The sequence below is a fragment of the Drosophila miranda genome, chromosome XL, assembly GCF_003369915.1.
Source record: "Drosophila miranda strain MSH22 chromosome XL, D.miranda_PacBio2.1, whole genome shotgun sequence".
Taxonomy (NCBI): Eukaryota; Metazoa; Arthropoda; class Insecta; order Diptera; family Drosophilidae; genus Drosophila; species Drosophila miranda.
Genome location: NC_046673.1, coordinates 10,732,601 through 10,752,705, shown reverse-complemented (window position 1 = coordinate 10,752,705; position 20,105 = coordinate 10,732,601). Strand labels below are relative to the sequence as shown.

Below are 20,105 nucleotides of genomic sequence, written 5' to 3'. Positions count from 1 at the left end.
CAAACATTGTATAGTTTCTCACAAAAAGCACAAATTGTAACAAACATTGTACAGCAATAGTATATAGTATATGATAATACATCGAGAATACGAGTATATTGATATATAAGTACACATATATATAAGGTCTAAATAGATCAAATGTAGGTAAATACAAACGTACACATCTCTCTCCCTTGTTTCCCAAAAGGGGCACAACATAATGAGGGATATGTGACGGGTCTTTCAGTGTCTCTTAAATTTGAGACCCCTTAGATCAGTCATTAATTGGGACGTGTCTTTAAGGGGGTCGTTGTCGTTACCAACCAGTTGTTAGTGTGTGTTTGTCAATGTTTAAGCCGATCCTTTTTCCCATTTCCCACGCATAGATCTCTCTCACTGACGAAATTGAAGAAGCGCTCAATATGGTGTTGTGGATGGAGCCTCAGCTGATGGAACGTAAGCCGCTCCATTGTGGCTTACTTATTGACGGATACCCCTACCATATACGGACGGCATATCTTAATTTTCCCGATTACCCGTCATACAGTCCATACATACAGGTCCTGCGAAATGGTTTGCTCCATCACTTGAGGAAATTCAAAAATTATTGATTTCATTGGCGCTGCCGCTTTTTTCTCGTCTCCGTTTTCCCGTTTATTGTTGATGTTGGGAACTAGCCACCTCCATTGGCTCAGATATAGTCACGTTTCAAACTAGTGTACTAGTTGGTCGGAGTCCTGTCCTGTCTGTCTGGTCGGAGCTTCCCCAACACACGAGCATTTCAAATGTTTGATGTACTCTAGTACAAGCACACTCGTATGTTCTGCGTCTCTGTGTATTCATATTCAATTTGTTTAAGTTCTTTCTTGTGTACGGTGCATTCACTCTGTTGACTTTCCGTTCCGGGCGTTTTTCAGTCTCATCTGAAGCCCCAGAACAATACGGAGACTTTGCTCTTCGGCGTTGCTTCCGCTTTCTCCCTGTCATTAGCTGTTTTTGTTGCACTGTCTTTTTTTTTTTGGTTATTGTGTCGTCTGTTTCCCCCATCTGGTTGAACATGCTTTTACTCATTTTTCAAACTGGAATCTGCAAACAATAAGCAAAAACAAAAAATCAAGTGAATTTAAGAACAATCAAAAAATTAAATCGAAGACTCAACTGCTTAAATGCTCTGATGATTATACGAGTAGGAAATTATAATAATAAGGAGATTTAATTAAATCAAAATTCTAAGATACGGCCACTGTAAATATTTTGAGACTGTTGCCAGTTGATAGTTCTCTCCCCAGAGCCTAGTAACCTACCTCCCTCGGAGGTCTACATGGTCTATGGTTCTGTTGAGGTACAAGGTATGGTTGGTATGTCTTTGCTGGCTTATGCGGCGATTGAGATGAGGAACTAAGATTGAAAGTTATTTATACTTGACCTCCTGTAAGTATTTTCTTTTTATCACAACACCGAATACATTTAAAGCGTAATGTAGGGCTGCTAATATTTGGATATTTGATATGACCAACGAGCTGTCAACTATATGCACTGTCCTGTCCGGAGCTATTGGAATCTCGTCATCTAAGTGGCCATATATTCCAACGCCGTTTTAACATTGCTCCTGTCAAAATAGAGGCATACTTAGGACCCAGTACTTAAACTGCCCAGACTCGCAGTTCACTCACCTGTTCCGAATTCACATTGCACTTGATAGCCTCGTCCAGCACACCATTTGCTATAGGTCCTGCGAATGTTGGAACGGACAGCTCTCTAGATGTCCTGCTCATTGATTTGCGTTCTTATTCTTATTCAAGTACATATAAAGATGATTAGTTAAGAAATTTCCCATTGATATTTGTAGACATTGATTACATTGATTCACAAACATTTTTCTTTTCGATTAAACTGTTTTTCTGAGTATTTGTTTAAATATGTATAAGTATATACTTTTCTTAGATTCTATAAAAAAAAAAATTCACCATTTTCATTTGTTTTAGCCCAACTCTATGTCCGTGCATTAGCTCTGTTCTGGGAATTGTGTTTTTGGGTATTATTTGTGTTTTTTATTTGTGGGATTTACCGACTTAAAAAACCTGCTGCTGTTCTTTTTTTTCGAGCATCTGACTTTGCTTTCCTTGTTTTGTTTCTGATGTATTTATTCACTATAGTTAGAGATTAGTTTAATTTTTATATGATTTTTAAAAATTTCCTTCAAAAAAAAATTTTCTGCTGTCTTTTCTGCATTTTCTTGGCATAGTATTCGCTCTAATTTCTGTTCTTTATATGGTTTGGGTTCTTTTCTCAAACATGCTTTGCTATGCCTTGAACAATCAAATTTTTTTTTAAATTTTTTAATTTTTTTTCACTTGATACAAATGTGTTTGTTTTGCCTGCTGTTTTGTATGTTTTGTGTGTTTTTTCGGGTTCTGGAAAAATATTTCTCTCCTATTTCCTTACCATCTGGTGGCTTTCCCGTAACTTAATATTGTGTAAGATGTGTCTTTTCTTCGTATGTGTAGCACGTCGTGGGTCTATTTTTGTTTTATTTATATTATTTATTTTTTGGGCATTTAAAAAAAAAAATTCCATCTGCTGTGCCTCTGCACAGCCCTTGTTCTGCTCTGCATAAAATTCATGACTTACTGCTCCTTCAGTGTTTTGAATCTTCTTGCGCTATTATATTGTATTTTCGTGTTTCAATGTTTTGTGGTAGCTGTTTCATTTTAAGTTTTATAGGCCTTGGATTTGTTCTATGTCTTGTAACGCTTCTGATGTCTGCTGTTCTTTTTTCGGGACGCTTCAATTTGGTCGAACCATCACAAAAAAAAAGCCCCGATCTACTGCAGTTTTCATCGTTGCTGCTTAGTCATGTCCGGTATTAGCTGGTCGTGCCAGTCATTAGTGCCATTTTCGGGTTTCCTCTCACGTTTTTAAGTTGTCAGGGTCGTTTCTTATTATAATAATATAATAATCATAGTAATATATATAATATAATAGTAATATAATATATAAATATAATAATAATAAATAATATGTATAATAATAAATATTGTCCGCGTTGAATTTGCATTAGGTACATATTAGGTACTATTGTTTGCCAATTGGAATGTTTTTGGGTAAACGGAAGGACATCATATTTTTGTTTGCTGCTTGTCCAATAGCGGATACATTTTAGGCATCCAAAGTGGTGTGCCATCGGACCATGTTCTGAGAGTTTTTGGAATCAACCGAAAAGGCAAATATTGTACGTAATTGATGATTTTTTGTTTTGGTTTATTTCCTTTCCTTTGCCATAGTTGCGTTTCCTGCACTGTTTCCTTTTGTGTAAAATCAGTCTATTCGTTACCTTATTCCTTTCCGTGCAAACCCCACACCAAGCCCCCACTACTTTCTATATATTTCTATCAATCCATTTAAATCGCAAAGAGATCGGTGCAGCTGGAAGAGGTGCGACGACTCAGCCAGTGGGATGCCTTGAAGCGTAGCAGCGATGAAACAAACGTCTTGGTGCGTGCCGTCATCTTCTTGACCCTGCCGTTGCAATTGAAGAGGAACAGGTGCTTTCTGCACTCCGGGCGAGCCCACACGCGGCGACCTAGATGCGAGTCGTCCATGGCCCGGCGCTGCAGTCTCGCGACCTTATTGTCCGAGGTCGCGGTGCCGATGGAGCATCGCTTGCCAACAGGGCTGATCGGTCTCACCGATTCGTTGCGGATGTTGGCCGCCAGGAATTCAAACCGGGTCATGAGGCGATGTCGCCGCTGGGCCTCGGTTTCCTCGGAGTCCTCCAGATCACTCTCTCCCACATTCAGAATGTCTCGCAGACTGATGTGCGGACGATTGGGGTCGTCTTCGGCATCCGGAGCCAGCCCGTGGTCACTGTGGCACATGCTCAGTTGGCGCTCCAGGTGCATGCGTCTGTGGTTTTGGATGCTGCTCTGCATATTCACGCGCTCCAGGTCGGCCGGACTGAGCATGCTCAGGCGCTGGGGATTCAGTTTGACCTGAGCCACCACACCCACCAACAGCTCATTGACATTGTGGCACAGCCCCGCCGACGTCTCGATGAACTTGCAGGAAATCTCCGTTGCCACTTTGTGGCCCACTGAAACGGGGGCAAGAATAGAAAAGGGACGGAGAAGAGGACGTTCCTTCGGATAGAGCGAAAACTCACTCTCTTGGGGCACAGCGCGATGACGTTCCAGGTCCACCTTGTTCCCCACCAATATGGCGCCGCGGCTGAGCAGCATGTCGTTTTCCCGCAAATAATGCAACACGCGTTCCGCATTCCGGAACGAGTAGACGTCCAGCACAGAGTAGACGACCACAAACAGGTCGATGTCGTATGTAGCGCAAAAAGCCTCCGTCTAAAGGAGAGCGAGGGCAGCAAAGACAGGCAGAGACGAGAGAGAGAGAACAGATGAGCGATGTGGCACAGAAAAGTTACGAATGCATTTTGAACGAATCTAATGCATTCTAATGCATTTTTTGGTGGTCCATAATGGGGGGTCAGAGGGAGAGAGAGGGTGACACTTGGAATAAGATTCAAACTAAACCTTAGAAGCATCTTTCGAATTTCGATTCCTGTATTTTTTCTTACTTTCCCTATTTATATGTTCATCATTGTACTTGAACGCTTAAGCACCTATTTGTGTGATCGTAATTGTGTGGCTATTGGGACTGTCGCAACTTGCAAACAGTTTCCAGTCATCTACAAGTCATTTACCAAAGTGTATCGCTACAAGAAGAACGAGTCTTAATGACATTATTGACAAATGTATCACAGAGGGTTGCGAAGGAGCAGCAGAAAGGAGCCTGGTAAAAGCTTCAACTGTGTCTGCCACACCCAGACTGGCCACAGACAGAGGCAGAGGCAGGGGCAGACGGGGACAGACATGAAGGACACTGGAAAACATAATTGAGGATTGCCCCAAATATACTTACCGACATTTCGCAGGCGGGATGATCCACAACTTCAATGTCCGATTCAACGTCATCCACCAGTACAGACACTGTCTTCTGCCCATATTCCATCTCTGCGGGATATCGAAAAACGAGAATATTGTTCAAGTGGAAAGACCAATTGAATCAGAACCGAATGAAACCAATGTGCTTGCAACCAAGTTGTTGTGGCAGTGGCCACAGAGAACCATATTCAATTTCTAGCTAGCTGCATCGGTATGCAGGTACAGGCACAGGCATGACCCAGTTTCCAAGCAAAAAAAGGTCCCCCCGGTTTAGCCTGCCAATGCCAATACACATCTCATCTACTTCTGAGGAATTTCACTGAGCTGAGGACTGGCAATCCGGCAAAAAAGGCTAATAAATCCTTTGTACTTTCAAATTGTGTGCAAGTTCTGAAAAGCTGAAGCACGGAGCCGTAGATAAACACGGGTCTGGGGAACTTCATCTCACTTCATCGGCCTTTGTCACCGATAACAATGAATGTAAAATTAATTTCTGAGAAGCTTAATAGAAGGAACAAATAACTGTGAAAATATGCCAGAGAGAATCTAAGAAAGATTGATTATATTTTCAATTTAAAAATTCAAGATCTACTACGAAAGGGAAAAACAAATAAATGTTTCAAAGATTTCGTAGAGCTTTTTTAAGCCTTTGCTTTAACCGATTCGACCTGTTCAAGCTGTTCACTTACAGTGAACACTCAATACAGTGAAAATCAATCAAAAGAAGTAGAGTCATCGTCCTGTAACTATTTACTTTTCCAATACGGCTAATACGACTCCTAGTTGGCCCGTAGAAAGCTATCGCGGCTGCGTTCGAGTATGCTTGCTTTGCTAATTAACATATGTACATGTGAAATTATATTATTGTGGCTTTGTGTCGGACGGGAAAGCATCAGAATTCCATCCAGACTCTGGAGAGCCCGTTTTGAGCCCAGGTCCCGGTCAATAGCCTTTGTTCAAAGGCTTCGCAAAAAACAACAAACAAAAAAACCAATAAAATAGAATGAAACAAAGACGAGCAGAGAGATACGAATACCGGACATGGTGGTGCACGCGAGACACACATCAGCCATCCGGAGAGCAGACGGAGCGGAACTGAAGCGCAGCACGACAGCAAGGGCCGAGAGCAAGGCACTGCTTTTGATGTTCACTCCCGTTTCCAAAGTGTCTCGCAGCCTGTCCGCAGATTGGTATCATACAGTGATGCATGTATTCGGAATCCATGCGACTTTTCTCTGCAGCCTGAGTGGCACGAATTATGTATTTTGATGCCTGTGATGTAAATGAAATTGTTGCAAACTTTCCCAAAGGGCAAGACTCTAAAGGGCAAGATTTAATTACATTTTGAAATCCAAATGATATTTGAGCCGTTCGACTGCAGGCTTTTGTCCGAAGGCAGTAAGCCAAAATATTATTTCCCACCAACCATGCAAAAGTACAGCGAAAATTCCATTACAATTTCACACTCTAATTAAAGGCAACCCGAGCTACCGATATCGGATGAATTATATGAATTCCTAACACTCGAGCAGTCGGAGAAAACGTAATATCTTTCCCGACCACGAGGACACCGCGGATGCTATTCAAGAAATAGTTTGTGAGCTTCAGAGTAGTATTCCACTTACCAAGACTTAGGTCGTAGCCGCAAATATGGTCCGAGGTCGTAAACTGGAACGATAGGGCTGACTTCCCAACCGCAGGACTACCAAGCATAGCAATCTTGAAGGTGGGTGGCTCTCCGGACAGTGTCTGCTGTGATAGGGTCCTTTCGATGATATTCCCCGATGCGTTTCTTTATAATTTCGGGCGGAAGGAAAAGATGGGACAGTATTACCAAGTAACAGAAGTAATAATAAGTGGAGCGCGTAAAAAGAGGAAAAAATAAATAAATATGTAAAATATGGGAAAACATGATAAACAACTGGAAACAGCGGTGAATGCCGAGTTCCTTTGAAAATATTCTCGGCATTGTTGACGTTCATCCCGGTGCAGATGGCCACCTTCTGCTCTTTTTTTTTGTCCCCTGGTAATGGGGACCGCTGTACAAAAGAAATTGTGCTGTGTGTGAAAATTGTATGAAATTATTCGGTGAGCGTGCTCGCGGGGTGCCGCAGCTTCAGATGGAAATGTGACGCCATTTCTGTGGTGTATGTGTGTGGGTTTATAAACAAATTATTGCGTTCCGACGTCTTTCCGCGCACTTTTAGCTATGCACTGCTTGCCACATACTGCTTGCAATGAAGTACATACTATGCTTGTAGTATTTGCTGCTAGATTTACATGCTTTGGTTGTGTCTTACCATGCACTACTTGCTGAAGTACTCACCTATTGTGGTATCGATTGCCGCTGTAAGAGGTACCCCCCGATGTCACTGAGTTGTTCGAGCGTGACCTGCGGCATCTGCGAAAACAAAAAGGATGACAAGGACTACATCTTTGCACAACACTCGAAACTTACCGCAGGGAGTCCCCTAAATTGCATACCCCATTAGAGGTAATGCTAAAACTGCGCAGGCGGTAGTACTCCATGCCCTGATCTTCTGCATGTTTCACCGCCTGACGCACCTCCGCGTGTTGTGGCTGGGAAAAGGCAGAGGACGACAGTGATGCAGATGGAAGAGATGGAGGAGAGGACGAGAGAGGCAAAAGAGGAAGTGACTAACACCATTAAATAATTGATAGAGAGCTCACACCCTCTTAACCCAGAAAAATCATCATTTGTTTGATTTACATTTGATTTCAATTTAAGAAGTTGCCAATTATACAAAGGATGTCCATCTGTGGTTAAAAGAGGTTAAATTAAGCGACCTTACGCTGGCTTTTAGCACCGCAATCAAGGATCTGCAAAAAAAAGAGCTGGATCATGAGTTTTTATCGACCGAATCTATTGCCGGATGAGTCCTAGTTCTTTAATTGTAGATTTATAGAAGGGCCAGTGCACCACTATGGGGCTAAGCTAAACTTATCCTTAACGAGCACACAATGTGCAAAAACATTATTTCGTTCATATTTTGCTCTGCTTTGGCTCCAGGGGACGCCAGCCAGCATTCACATAGCATCCAGGCTGAAGGTGGAGTCTAGGGGATCTGGGCTCGGGACTCGGGACTCGGGCAACAAGCGCCATTTATGGCAAGTAGTAAAACTCATCAACTCATCAGTAGATTATTCTTAATAGTAAGAGGAAGCCAGCAAAAATATATACATACGTTAACATAGATAGATGCTCGTAGAGGGCAGCAGAAGTGGTCTTGGCGGCAAGGGATTACACGTGTATCCAGGGATATTTGTATATAAATATAAATGGACATTTGATACATTGTTCTACTTCTACTGCTGCTTATCCTGGGCCAGCTTCATTATCCATTGCCCGCTCGAGCTCCCACTCATTCGAGGGACGGGTGCAAGGATAGTTACTGCTAGTGCCAGCTTATCGGGAGGCCACCCCGTGGATCCCCATGTGGCAGGCTCACTCTACTTTCCAGCATATTTTTTTGGGCACATTGAAAAATCAACGCAATAAAGAGGAGGAAGTCAAGAGCCACCTCACCGGCTATTTCTCTGTCTTTATAGCCGTGTGTCATTAACTTGCCTCGTGGCTACCTGTCCTTATCGGGGGCCTGCACTTTCGTAGGCGCTGCTGCTAATGTAATTAGTTTGGTGAAAATGCTCGAGTGCAAATTGTGCAACGTGAGCCTTGCTTTCCACCCTGCCACATGGGAAGCCGGCTCAAAGTGGAGCAGCCGGGAGCATTAACCCGTGCCCTGTCACTTTCTCGCTCGCACTATTTCACTGTGTCTCGTTGGAGGCAAAGTTTTTCATCATTTCTAGGCGCAAACTTTTTTGATTCGACAGCAAGAGTCTCGAAATTGATTTCATTGCGGCGCATCATCGGATCTAACTGAAGTGCGGTCTGCTTGTGGTTTGCAGCTTTCCACTTGCAACGTTCAACTGGCAATTAAAGCGGAGTAAGGCGAAACCTTCAAACGGAATCAATGGCAGGCACGTCCCAGGGACCCTGGACGCCGAATGGAATGGAATGGAAAGCGTTAAATGGAGAATAATGTCAAGCGTGGAGCGGACGACGGAAAAGGAAAACTGTCGAAGGCAGTCGCAGATCCTTTTCACACTTTTACGCCTCCTTTGCACGCCTTTGCATGGGCAAACAAGCAAAGCCCTACCCTGCAGGCGACACAAAAAACTTTGCCTGGCGTGAAAACCTGGAATTCTCGTCGAATCTGGCACGGAACACGTTCCACGCCCAAAAGACTCAGCGCATACACGACTCTATATGTATGTATTTTATGGTGTGCATGAACAGAGCTCGGGACGTGACCACGGATTAAAGACATACAAGTGTTTGCCAATAAGTAATCTGGAGCTGCAGATGCGCCGAAGTGTCGTGGCGCTCGTCCTCTGCTTGCAGCTTTATTAGGCGTAATAAGTAGTTGTCAAAACTCATGCATGTGTGTATTTAAGATAAGTAAGCAGTAGATCCTGCTTTATTTAATTGCTTTCGTTGCTATGGTACACATACTTGCATGGGGAATTGCACTGCTTTATATATTTCCACTGGGAACGAGCTTTTAATAACAGCCTGTTATTTAACATACTGAACTGCTTGATAGAATTATACGCCACGATTGACTCGGTCGTCCTCACTTGTTGATGAATAATTCTCACTACTTGATTCTTGATTTCACTGCTTCACTATTCTTGCAAATCATATCACTCATTGAACTTGATGCTCTACTTGATTGTGAACGGATACTCGCATCTTAGCTGTCAGCGCTCGAATCGAATAATTTTGTGTGATTAGTAATTGTTTTCGAAGATAATTGGTGAAATCCTTACCTACATACTCACCCTGGGGCACTCGGCCGGCATACTGGATGTTCTCCTTCGCTGCCTGGGCGCCACGCGGTTGCTGAGTCCCGGCACCAACAAGGTGCCAGAGCTGTTATGCCGTTGTCCCCGTGCTGGGGATGCCGCTGCCTCGCCGATGGGAGGCTCCCGCTCGATATGCACTTGGCGAGCGCGTTTCGGTGTGCTGCACCCTGCCTCGACCGGTACCGAACCACTGGCTCCCAGTCCGCTGGACATTTCATTTACGGCGACCACGCCAGTGATGGCTCTCGCTTCGCTATATGAGGGTGGTGGGTGGTCGACCACGGTGCCGTACTGCGGGGAAACCGCTCCGCACATGGCTTGCTGTATAGTCAAAACCCTGGATACTTCCGCGTGCTCTCTGCTTTTCAAAGAAAAACAAATTTTTACACAAGTCGGAAGATTCAAATCGAATTGGAATATTAAAAATGTGAAAGCAATTATAGTATTCTTAAGGAAGTATGAAAAATGCCCAAATGAAATAGTCTTACTTAAATAATTTCTTCTTCGCTATTTGCGAACGATGTGAGTACAATACCAAGCTAGAAAGAACCTTAAAAATAGGATTGACATCTGAAACCAACCTGTGCTCGACGCTATGCAAGCTGCGTGGATGAACCTCCTGTGCCATATAGTGCCGGACCGAGTGCTGCATGTTTGGTTCCGCCGCGGAGCCACGACGAAGGTCTTGCTGTACACATAGGAAGATGACAAACAGAAGGATGTATGAAAATTTGTTTAGATCTGAGAGGTTTTGCAGGTAAATAATGTTTGATGAGAATGTTGTTATGCTATCGAAAATGTTCAGCTATCAACTCGTTATAATTGTACAATACTATCTAACGAATGCAAGTTCTGGATTAACTGCTCTGAAGGATGTCAATTATGGAATTAAGTTATGGAAAAATGAGTTAAATTATTGATCAGACGGTCATAAAATATTATGAATGATCAAGAGTATCGGTTATCGAATGTGTTACGATTAAGTTATCGCCCGCACACTTCGCCTGCCCTCGTATCGACTGGCGGATACCACTTACCCGACTGCCGCCTGCATGCTGGGCAGCAAACATATATTCTTCGTATCGCGGTGGCGGAGCATCAATATTTCTCAGATGCTGCCAATCCTGTACGGCCCCCACGGATTCGATGTTCCTCGGGTCCGCATGTCGACTCTGGGTGTGCACCACGGGGACTGCGGCGCTCCGTATTAGATTCCGATCATTCTCCTCCTGGACCCACGCCTGTACGATGGGCCGGCTTCGAAGGCCACCGCTGTGTCTGCTGCTGACCGGCGGTATGGGCAGCATCCGCTGGTGACCCACCCCGGCACGCTCCATCTCATACAATGGGCGATTCTCTACGTGGGAATACAGTTTAGTTCAAGAAAGATCGGGTTCATGTTTAAAGAGTTAGTGACTATGGACATACGGCCGTTGCTGTAAGACTGTTCTGGGCGGCACGCAGGCGTAGGTACGTCATATCTGTCTGTCGCTTTTGTACACTCGGCATCTGCGCAGACACACATAGATATCCATGAGAAGGCTGGCGGACAGAGACAAACCGCAACTGAGTGGGCATACCACCTAATGTTGTCTTTACCCGAGGGACCCGTACAGAGACGAACGCGTCTTAGTTTGGGATGGTGAACATTGGCAGGTGCATCCACCCGTGCCATCCAGCAAACTCAGTGTCTCTCTGTGTGCGTCTCTCGCAAAATATGTTCCCCAACTCAAAGTCAAATAATGAATTAAAAAGAGGGGCGGAAGCATTCGATACCCTTGCAGAGTCCCACACCAGCTATGTTTATAATAAATTCATCAAATTTAAAACTAGATAGCTTTAAAACATAGGTTCTACGGCTGAAAGCAGACTGACGGAGTAAATACTCATGGTCGAACTCAAATCGGTAAACTCGGCAAGGGTATCTTAAGGGATTCTTACGGGCTTGTCAGTGTGCATGTTTTCTTAATTTTACGTTTACTTGTTCACAGGGAAGCCCAAGTATTAATTGCTAATATTTACATATGCTTAGTGCTGATACTCAATGTAAAAGAGGGTGACATGAGATTTTAGATGAAACTATGAGAGAATGACCTTGCTTAATCAATTTGTCTAAAGCTGTCCTCCTGCAACAAAAACATGCTAGAGATAACCGACTAACCGACTCGTTTTCGGGAGTATTCGAATTTCAACCATGGAATATATCATTCCAATTCAGTTGATTTATGATTATGATTCATTCAGACTCTGAACAACTAGTTATTTGTACTAATCGATAGGCCAGACAATCGATAGTTTGGCATAAATTCGAAAAACTTAGTTCGAGACTTAAAAGTGGGTACAGTTGATTGCATCAGTTGATCACTCCTACAGACCATATAAGGTGCAGCTTTTACTAGTTGTTTTTGTTGTTGATTATTCGATGATTTCCGCCTAAGCATGATACATACTATGGAAACTCTACACCATCAATTTCAATGGCAAAAAAGTGGTTTACTGAAATTCGTTGTGGCCGTACAAGCACAAACGATGCCGAACGTTCTGGAGGCCCAGTTGAGGTCTTTACCCCGTACAAAAATGTAACAAATTGAGGTTGAAAGTGCGGGAGATTGTGGAAGTCATAGGCATAATAATGGGTTCAGTTGTTTAAATTTTTAATGATCGCTTGGATTTGAACAAGATTTCCGGACAATGGTTGCAGCGTTTGCTTAAAATGTTCAATCTCTATTTTTTGGAAGGGACACAAATATTTGAGAAACGTTGGACAAAGTGTATAGAGCTAAAAGGTGACCATAGTATGTTGAAAAATAAAATTTTTTTTGATCCAAGGGTTGTATATATACCCGTTACTCGAAGAGTATAGGGTTATACATACATATGAATTAGATTTGTGGTGAAAGTGGATGTGTGTAACACCTTGAAGGAAGTGTTTCGGACCCCCCATAAAGTATATATATATAGTCGATATAGCTATGTCTGTCTGTCCGTCTTGTTTGACGCCTAGTTATCAGAGACTAAAGCAGATAGAGAAAACAAATTTTGTCTGAGGCACCTGTGATATCGCACCGAATCAAGTTTCTTTCAAAATTTCCGCCCCCACAAAACGAAGGCAAAAAAAAAAAAATCGTCCATTTTGCGAACAACGGTACAAAACGACTTAAAATATGTTGTATAAAATACATAAATCATAATCTCACAGATGTATATACTGACTGTGTGCCGCGGCAAGGGCCACGGCTCACCACGATCCCGCTCGTTTTTGGTCCTAAAAAGAAGGTGTGCCCTAGTCAAGCCCCGTATTCAATGGCACCGAAGTGGAACCCCTTCGCTTGCTGGTGCTCATGCAAAAAATACAGGAAAGTGTCAGAATCCTGGTTATGTAGGAAACATTAGGGTCAAGGAAATAATGTCAATGATTTAGTGACCATTTGTCGACTTTGGAGAATTTGATAGGAGAATGAGTTACATATGTGTGTGCGCTTTTTTTTTTAAACAAATTGAATGTGAACACTTTTCAGCACTTGCAGATGTATAGTTTTACTCTAGCAACACTGGAAAAGCCCCTGTTCGTTGTGCAAAACTTAAAACAAAATAATTCCCAAGCTGACAAGGCTTAAAGCCCCTTTGTGTTTAAGCACTTACCGACATCAAAGATCCGTTCCGTACAGCTTCTACGTTCCTCTTCATCCAGCTCCATTCGCCCGAACGCATCGATAGCTACTGCTACACTGCTGGCTCCATTAACCGGCAGCTGGCGACGGATGGATCCTGACCGGGCCGGTACTTGCATTTGTGGCCCGTATGCATGGTGATAGCCGCTTGAGGATCCGGCTGTGGCCACTGATGGGGGTGTGTAGCCACTTGTGAAAGCAGCGCTGACCTCTAGCTGCAAATTATGATGTGAATGGAATGAAGATTGGGGCGACTAGGATAGGCAGATGTGGTTGGAAGGAGAAGGGATCCTTTAGAAGAAAGAAAACTAGAAACCCTGCTATTTACCTCTAGCGGGGTACTTGGCTGCCAGTCTTGAGCCAGTCTTGGCCTGAGATGGTCAGCGCTTGTTGGCGGTGCATTGCCGCCGCCACCGCCACCGCCCCAGCCCCCGCCGCCGTCAGGACCCGGCGTCAGTTGCATATTCGTACCACTGGAGCTGGAACTTACATTTGGGCCCAAAAGCATGGGCCCGAGACCGGTATGGCTGAGGCCTGGACTGTTATGGTGTTGAGCGTTGCGGTCATGGGTCGAGCGCAGCGTGTGGATGCGTCCGGGGGTCAAGTAGGGGTAGTGGACCGACGGCTCGGTAATGTCGCTTGTTTCGCGATAGAATTCTCCACCGCTACTAATGCTGGCGCGGCGACCGCGTTGATCATTTTGAAGCTGCTGCAGATGCTGCCGATGCTGCTGCTGCTGCTGCTGCTGTAGCTGCATTTGCAGCTGGAAGCTGCGCTCGGTGCTGTCGTCACGATCAGAGCGGCCGCTGGCGCTGTTGCTTCGCAAGCTGCCACCGCAGCGTCCGCGCTGCGGGTTCATCTTTCTGGGCTTGGGTCGCGGTATGGGTATTACCTGCAATGGACACGAGAGAGAGAGAGGCGGAATAGCAGGCCGGACGATCGGCAGGTGAGTAACTGATTCGCGTTAATCGTGCACTGAGTGGTCGAGGGAGGGGCAGGGACCGCTGGGGCACCGGTCGGGGTCAGTGGCGTCTGTGTGGACGTGGACGGGGGGCGGCTACCTTATCCTCCAGCATGTGGGCAAAGAGCTCTGCATGGTCCTCGTCTTCGTTCATCATGTCGAAGAAATTCTTGAACGTTTCCGGAAACGAGGCCGGAAATGGGACCCGCGCATCCAGCTGGGTATCCATGGTGATCCCGCTTTTTTCCGCTTTTTCGTTTCCGTTTTCTTTTTCGTTTTCTTTCTCTTTGTTTCTTGTTCACTTCTCTTCTGCTTTCTTCTCGACTTCGTTTGGTTCCTATTATTATTACTTTTGTTTGCGAGAAATATGTTTTAAGGGAGGTACGTGGCCCCACGACGACTGTCTGCAACAGACACAGACCCACAGAGCCAAGACACATATTCGGGGGACATGCAAGAAGAGAACACGCATCAAAGTCATTAGACGGGATAGCGAAGAGCGGGATGGAGGCAGGATAGCAGGCGGATTGCGTTGCAAAGAAAGTGAATAAAGTGTAACTGCGTGTGTGTGTGCGTGTGTGTGCGTGATCGCGTGTGTGTGTTTGTGTGCTTGCATCTAGATACATATGTCTGAAAGGAACGAATTTATATGTGTGTATGTTTGGTTTGGTATACGTTAGCTATTATTACGAGTATCTAAAAAATCGTTGGACTATTAAAATCAAGCCTTCCGCTTGAACGTCAAGCAGTGCAAGCAGTGTCCGACATAAAATATCTATATACAATCTAATGCTAGTGGAACAAAATCTGTCGGACTCTGTTCAGAATTAATTCGCTTAATAACTTAAATAATTATTATGCTTAGAGATGCATATGTATGTACTTATCCCTACGCTCTCACTCCCTTTTAGCTTTAGAGGTTTGGTCAAAGAGCTGCACCTTAACCGTTTATACATCGATTTGTATGCCTAATTAATGTACCTATACCAACAAAAATACAAAACCCCAAGGAATACATTTTTTTCTACTTTTCCCGAGTTTTCAAAGTCAAAATTTTAATATTTTAATAATAATTTTTTCCAGACGATAAGATTAACCTACAAAGTGTTCGGGTAGCATTTATAGCTACATTCATCAGCTTTTCAGAATTTCAGAATTATAACCAGATGTTAGATAATTAAGTTATGTGAAAACAGCAATACCTCTGATAAAAACAGGAACAAAATACTAGATTTCAAAAATTCCTTAAACAAAATTAAACCATAAAAAACAAGAAACATGTTTATAAAATTTTTTTAGGCCCCAAATCTATCAGAAACGAGGGGGAACGTTGTGAGTTGCTGCGGCGACCGCAACTCTACAGTTATACCCGATACTTAGTCAGTATGGCTCTCCTCTAACAGACGGCGCTAACATTGCACGACACGACAAAGAGTGCGTGCGAGAGAGACAGAAAATTATTATAATCATTTTGATTTTTATCGTATAATTATTATTTTTGATTTTTATTGTATAATTATTATTTTTGATTTTTATTGAATAAATTTTATTATAATAGTTATTTTTGATTTTTATTGTATAATTGATTTTTATTTAATAACTATTATTATAATAATTATTTTTGATTTTTTTTGAATAATGATTATTTTTGTTTTTAATGAGTAATTATTATTTTCGATTCTTATTGTTTAATTATTATTGTTTTTGCTTAAAATTAAACTCAAAAAATTAAAAAAAAAGGAGGGGAAACGAAATTTTGATATATACGTTTAATAGTGAGATCTAACAGGAGTGTGGATACCAAATTTGGTTACTTGAGCCTTAATAGTCTCTGAGATTTGTGGATGCCCCAGATTTTCGTCTTTTGCGGGGGCGGAAGGGGGTGTGTCGAAATTTTGAAACTAACTTGTCAAGGTCCGATATCACAGGAGTGTGGATACCAAATTTGGTTGCTCTAGCTCTTATAGTCTCTGAGATCCTTGTGGTGAAAGTGGATGTGTAACACCCAGAAGGAAGCGTTTCCGACCCCATAAAGTATATATATTCTTGATCAGCATCAATAGCCGAGTCGATATAACCATGTCTGTCCGTCTGTTCGTCTTGTTTGACGCCTAGTTTTCATAGCTATACAAGCTAGAGTCACTACATTTTGTATAAAGACTCCTGTGATATCACACTGGTAAAAGTGTTTTTCAAAATTTCGCCCCGTTCTCTCTTCGAGACCGATTTTTAGGACATTTTTTTTCATCCCCTTTGCAAATAGCGATACCAAACTACATATAAGAGACAAATATTGCCATTCGTGAACGGCTGAGGGGGAGCACCATTTGGAGTCCGTCACAGTCCCGCATTCTCTACGGGTTCCTTCATTTTTTCCAGCAGCCCAACTTGAAAAGTTATCAGAGCGCCCGACACTTTCGAAGCTAAAGGCAGGGGGTCTGGAGGTATGCACTAGTGCTTTAAACTCAAATGTACATACATATATGCATATGTGCATTCATACCTGCATATATGCATAATTCGCTCTAGACGCAAATACACCCAGAAGTAGTAGTAGAAGAGCCATCGCACCACAAACAGCTAAATAAAATTTATGTATTCCCATTCCCGGTTTGCTATATTAGAAAACTAATTTAGAAACCCTCAACAAGTCTCTTGTTTTATTATGTGGAATGGAAATCACTGTCGAAAGGTAAATTGTTTATGCCATTCATTTGACGAACTCTCCCCGCATAAAATCATCGTTTAGAGAAACTGATTGCATGGACGAATATTCTGAAATGGATTTGTGATTTCAATGGATACAAATAATCCAAATTAGTTTCTGGTATGGATTGATTTGGCTTGAAATCCATACATCCAAATGGGAACGCTGAAAACGGGACTGAGACTTATCAGTGTTTCAATAGAGGAACGAAGGAGCGAAATGGGAATGGTAAATGTTAAATTTGGATGTATAGTGGTAGATACGAGAGCGATATGATAGCAAGGATGAAGGTTATACTGAAATTCAATGCGACAATCATTTATGTACATACGTATATGAAAGATGACAAAATTCCACGAGCGGGAAATGAAGCGAAAAGGGAATGGGATGGAAAAGAAATGCGATGGAAAAAATGTTTATGCGCAATGAGATAGTAAAGGAAAGAAAAGGATAGAAAATATGCATACATTAAAAACTGGAAAAACGCCGGAATTTTAAATAGTTTAAATGTAGGGAGGGGAGCGTAATAGAGTAAATAATTAGACTATGTAAAAAATGCAGTGCATAGTGCAGAGAGGGTGGTAAATAAAGCTAGAATGTGGGGAAAAGGGTAATGAATTCATGGAGGAAAAAAGTGAAAAATACGAGTAAATGGGGACAAAGATGGCAAACTGTTGCGCTTGTAGGGAAAATCCTGCAGATGGAAGACTGTGTAAAGTGACGCAAGAGTAATGACACCAAATCAGCTTTGCTTTCGGCTTACATACACCTCCTCTGCACCTCCTGCTGTGCACATGTCACAGCCCTTGGAGGAGGGCTTTCCCTCTAACGACTTCAATATGTGGTAAGCCATGAGGGCGTGGCCGAGTGCAGTATAGTCTAGACAGGCGTTTCTGGTACCACAGAATTCCGGACACCCCCAACAAAGGTCAGGCTGTTGACCCGACTTGGTGGTGCAGGCGTCCGTTGTGGAAAAAGGCTTGTCAGGATTTGCTTAGGAATGTTACGATGGTGTGAGAGTCACCCGATCATCTTTACGATGTGGCACAACACTTTAATTTCCATAGTGATACCCCCTGAGCTAATTTGCCAATTTGCAATGGGGTAGGGGCAAGGGTTTCTATGGGCACCGGCCCCAGTCCCTACAATTCCTAAACATCCGCGCCCCCTGCCAATTAGTGGGGCCCTAGCGGAAGTCTCTCTCTCTCTTTCCCTTTCCCCCTCTATGTGTGTGTATATATTCTTTCTTCGTTCGTCAGCCCCAAGCCCAACCATGTCAAGTGGAGACCTGCTGCCCCAGACTCTTCGCTAGCGTCAAGCTTATTAAAAAGATGCGGACACAGTGAAGGGGGTAGAGATTGCCAGCTGGCAGCTGGCGGTTGGTTAGCGGGGGACCTGTTTGTCTGGCTTTGCTAACCGTTTTAAGCGTTTAGTGCCCTCGTAAGAGTGGTGCCGCAAAACAAGGGCAGCCGCTTCACCTGCTCTACTCCTGCACCTTTGTCAAGAGGACGTGGCATGACACACATACAAATGCGCGCATGTAAGCCCTTCATCATATCATTTGTGGACCTTTTAATTAGCAAACCAAATGCAAGTCCCACTAAGCATATGGGCATTTGAGGAAGGCGCTTTGGCGTTTAAGCTATCTGCCTCGTATTTACTCTCGTGCAACGAGTCGAAAATACAGATGAAATCTAATAAATCGAAATAGTGTGTACAATTACACCCCTTCCACTGCATGTGCATACGTATACTACTTACATACAAATGTGTGTCAGTGTGTTATTTCATGTTTTGTAATCAACTCTAGCCTTCCGGGCCTCTCTTTTTTCGGTACACCTCCGCTCCAGCTTTGAGTAATTTCACAGCACTCGAATACTTTTCTGTGTGTACACAACACTAGGGAGCTGCCAACATGTTGATGCGATAGTTGACAGTTGAAGTTGAAAGTTACTTCGATAGTTGCTGTTGCTGTTCCTTTGGCTTCTGTTTCCTTTTGGATCACTTGACTTTGTGTCCCGTCTCTCCGTTTCCGGTTCCGGTTCCGGTTCTGGTTTTGGCTCTCTTTCTCTTTCCGTGATTGTTTGCATAGGTCACGAAATGGTTGCTCTTTGGGACGGATGCCCTCTGGCCGAAGACCGGCGGCCGACGGCTGATGCTGATATTTTATGCCACACTGACCCAAATCCAGGACGGGAAAGGACGGGGCCAGACAGCGGGTTTTTTTTCATGGGGAAGGCAAGGGCAAAGGGGCAGATAAAGTGGCATTTGGACTTGCCACCAAACAACAACATCAAATACATCAAACACAGAAAATACATCAAAAGCACCAAGAAAATATGTTGTAAGAAAAGAAAAGAAACAAAAAAGAAGTACGGCAAAGACGTGGAAGGGACAAAAGTGAATAAAAAGGTGCCTGGAATTTGATTAGCACAACTTTAAAACACATGATGTGGCAAAAGTGAACGTGAGAGGCGAAAAGGGCCACGAAAAGTGAATAAAATGCGATGAAAATAATGAATGGGGACATTCCAAGAGAGATTGAGAGATGAGAGAGAGAGAGAGGGAGGGAGAAACTGAGCACCTTATAAATTTTAAATGTTTCCCTATCCAATCCATAAACTATTCTTACTGGAAGCTTAACAAATAATATTCAGATTAAATTGATCCGATCACTAGTATTTGTGTTTAATTTATTGTATACACGGTATATGCTCCGAAAGCAGGGTATAAACGCAGCAAAAGGATAATGGCGAGGAGCTCTCTGACGAGTTGTTTGTCTCTCATTTTTCCGTTATTGTTTCGGTGGGGGCAAGGGCTAAGAGAAAAACATAGTCAACGGCAAGAGTTGTACGACAACAGTCTTTGGACACAGTCTTAGTTCCCATCCAATCCCTTCCCTCCCCTCATTCAAGCCTCATCTTTCGCAGGAGCAGAAGCAA

General features: G+C 43.3%; 1 protein-coding gene across 1 annotated transcript in view; it reads right to left on the bottom strand.

Moving 5' to 3' along the window:
* Positions 1–2,749: 2,749 nt before the first annotated feature.
* Positions 2,750–20,105, bottom strand: part of LOC108156219 — a 29,836-nt gene continuing 12,480 nt past the window's right edge. The window contains exons 4-17 of the mRNA XM_033388902.1: positions 14,557–14,860; positions 13,824–14,387; positions 13,467–13,749; positions 11,253–11,366; positions 10,862–11,181; positions 10,406–10,512; positions 9,793–10,185; positions 7,751–7,778; positions 7,396–7,595; positions 7,264–7,338; positions 6,563–6,729; positions 4,915–5,006; positions 4,145–4,337; positions 2,750–4,075 (exon numbers count right to left, since the gene is read on the bottom strand). Of these exons, the coding sequence (XP_033244793.1) occupies positions 3,384–4,075; positions 4,145–4,337; positions 4,915–5,006; positions 6,563–6,729; positions 7,264–7,338; positions 7,396–7,595; positions 7,751–7,778; positions 9,793–10,185; positions 10,406–10,512; positions 10,862–11,181; positions 11,253–11,366; positions 13,467–13,749; positions 13,824–14,387; positions 14,557–14,685 (3,357 nt within the window). The 5' untranslated portion in view covers positions 14,686–14,860 and the 3' untranslated portion in view covers positions 2,750–3,383. The remainder of the gene's footprint in view (positions 4,076–4,144; positions 4,338–4,914; positions 5,007–6,562; positions 6,730–7,263; positions 7,339–7,395; positions 7,596–7,750; positions 7,779–9,792; positions 10,186–10,405; positions 10,513–10,861; positions 11,182–11,252; positions 11,367–13,466; positions 13,750–13,823; positions 14,388–14,556; positions 14,861–20,105) is intronic.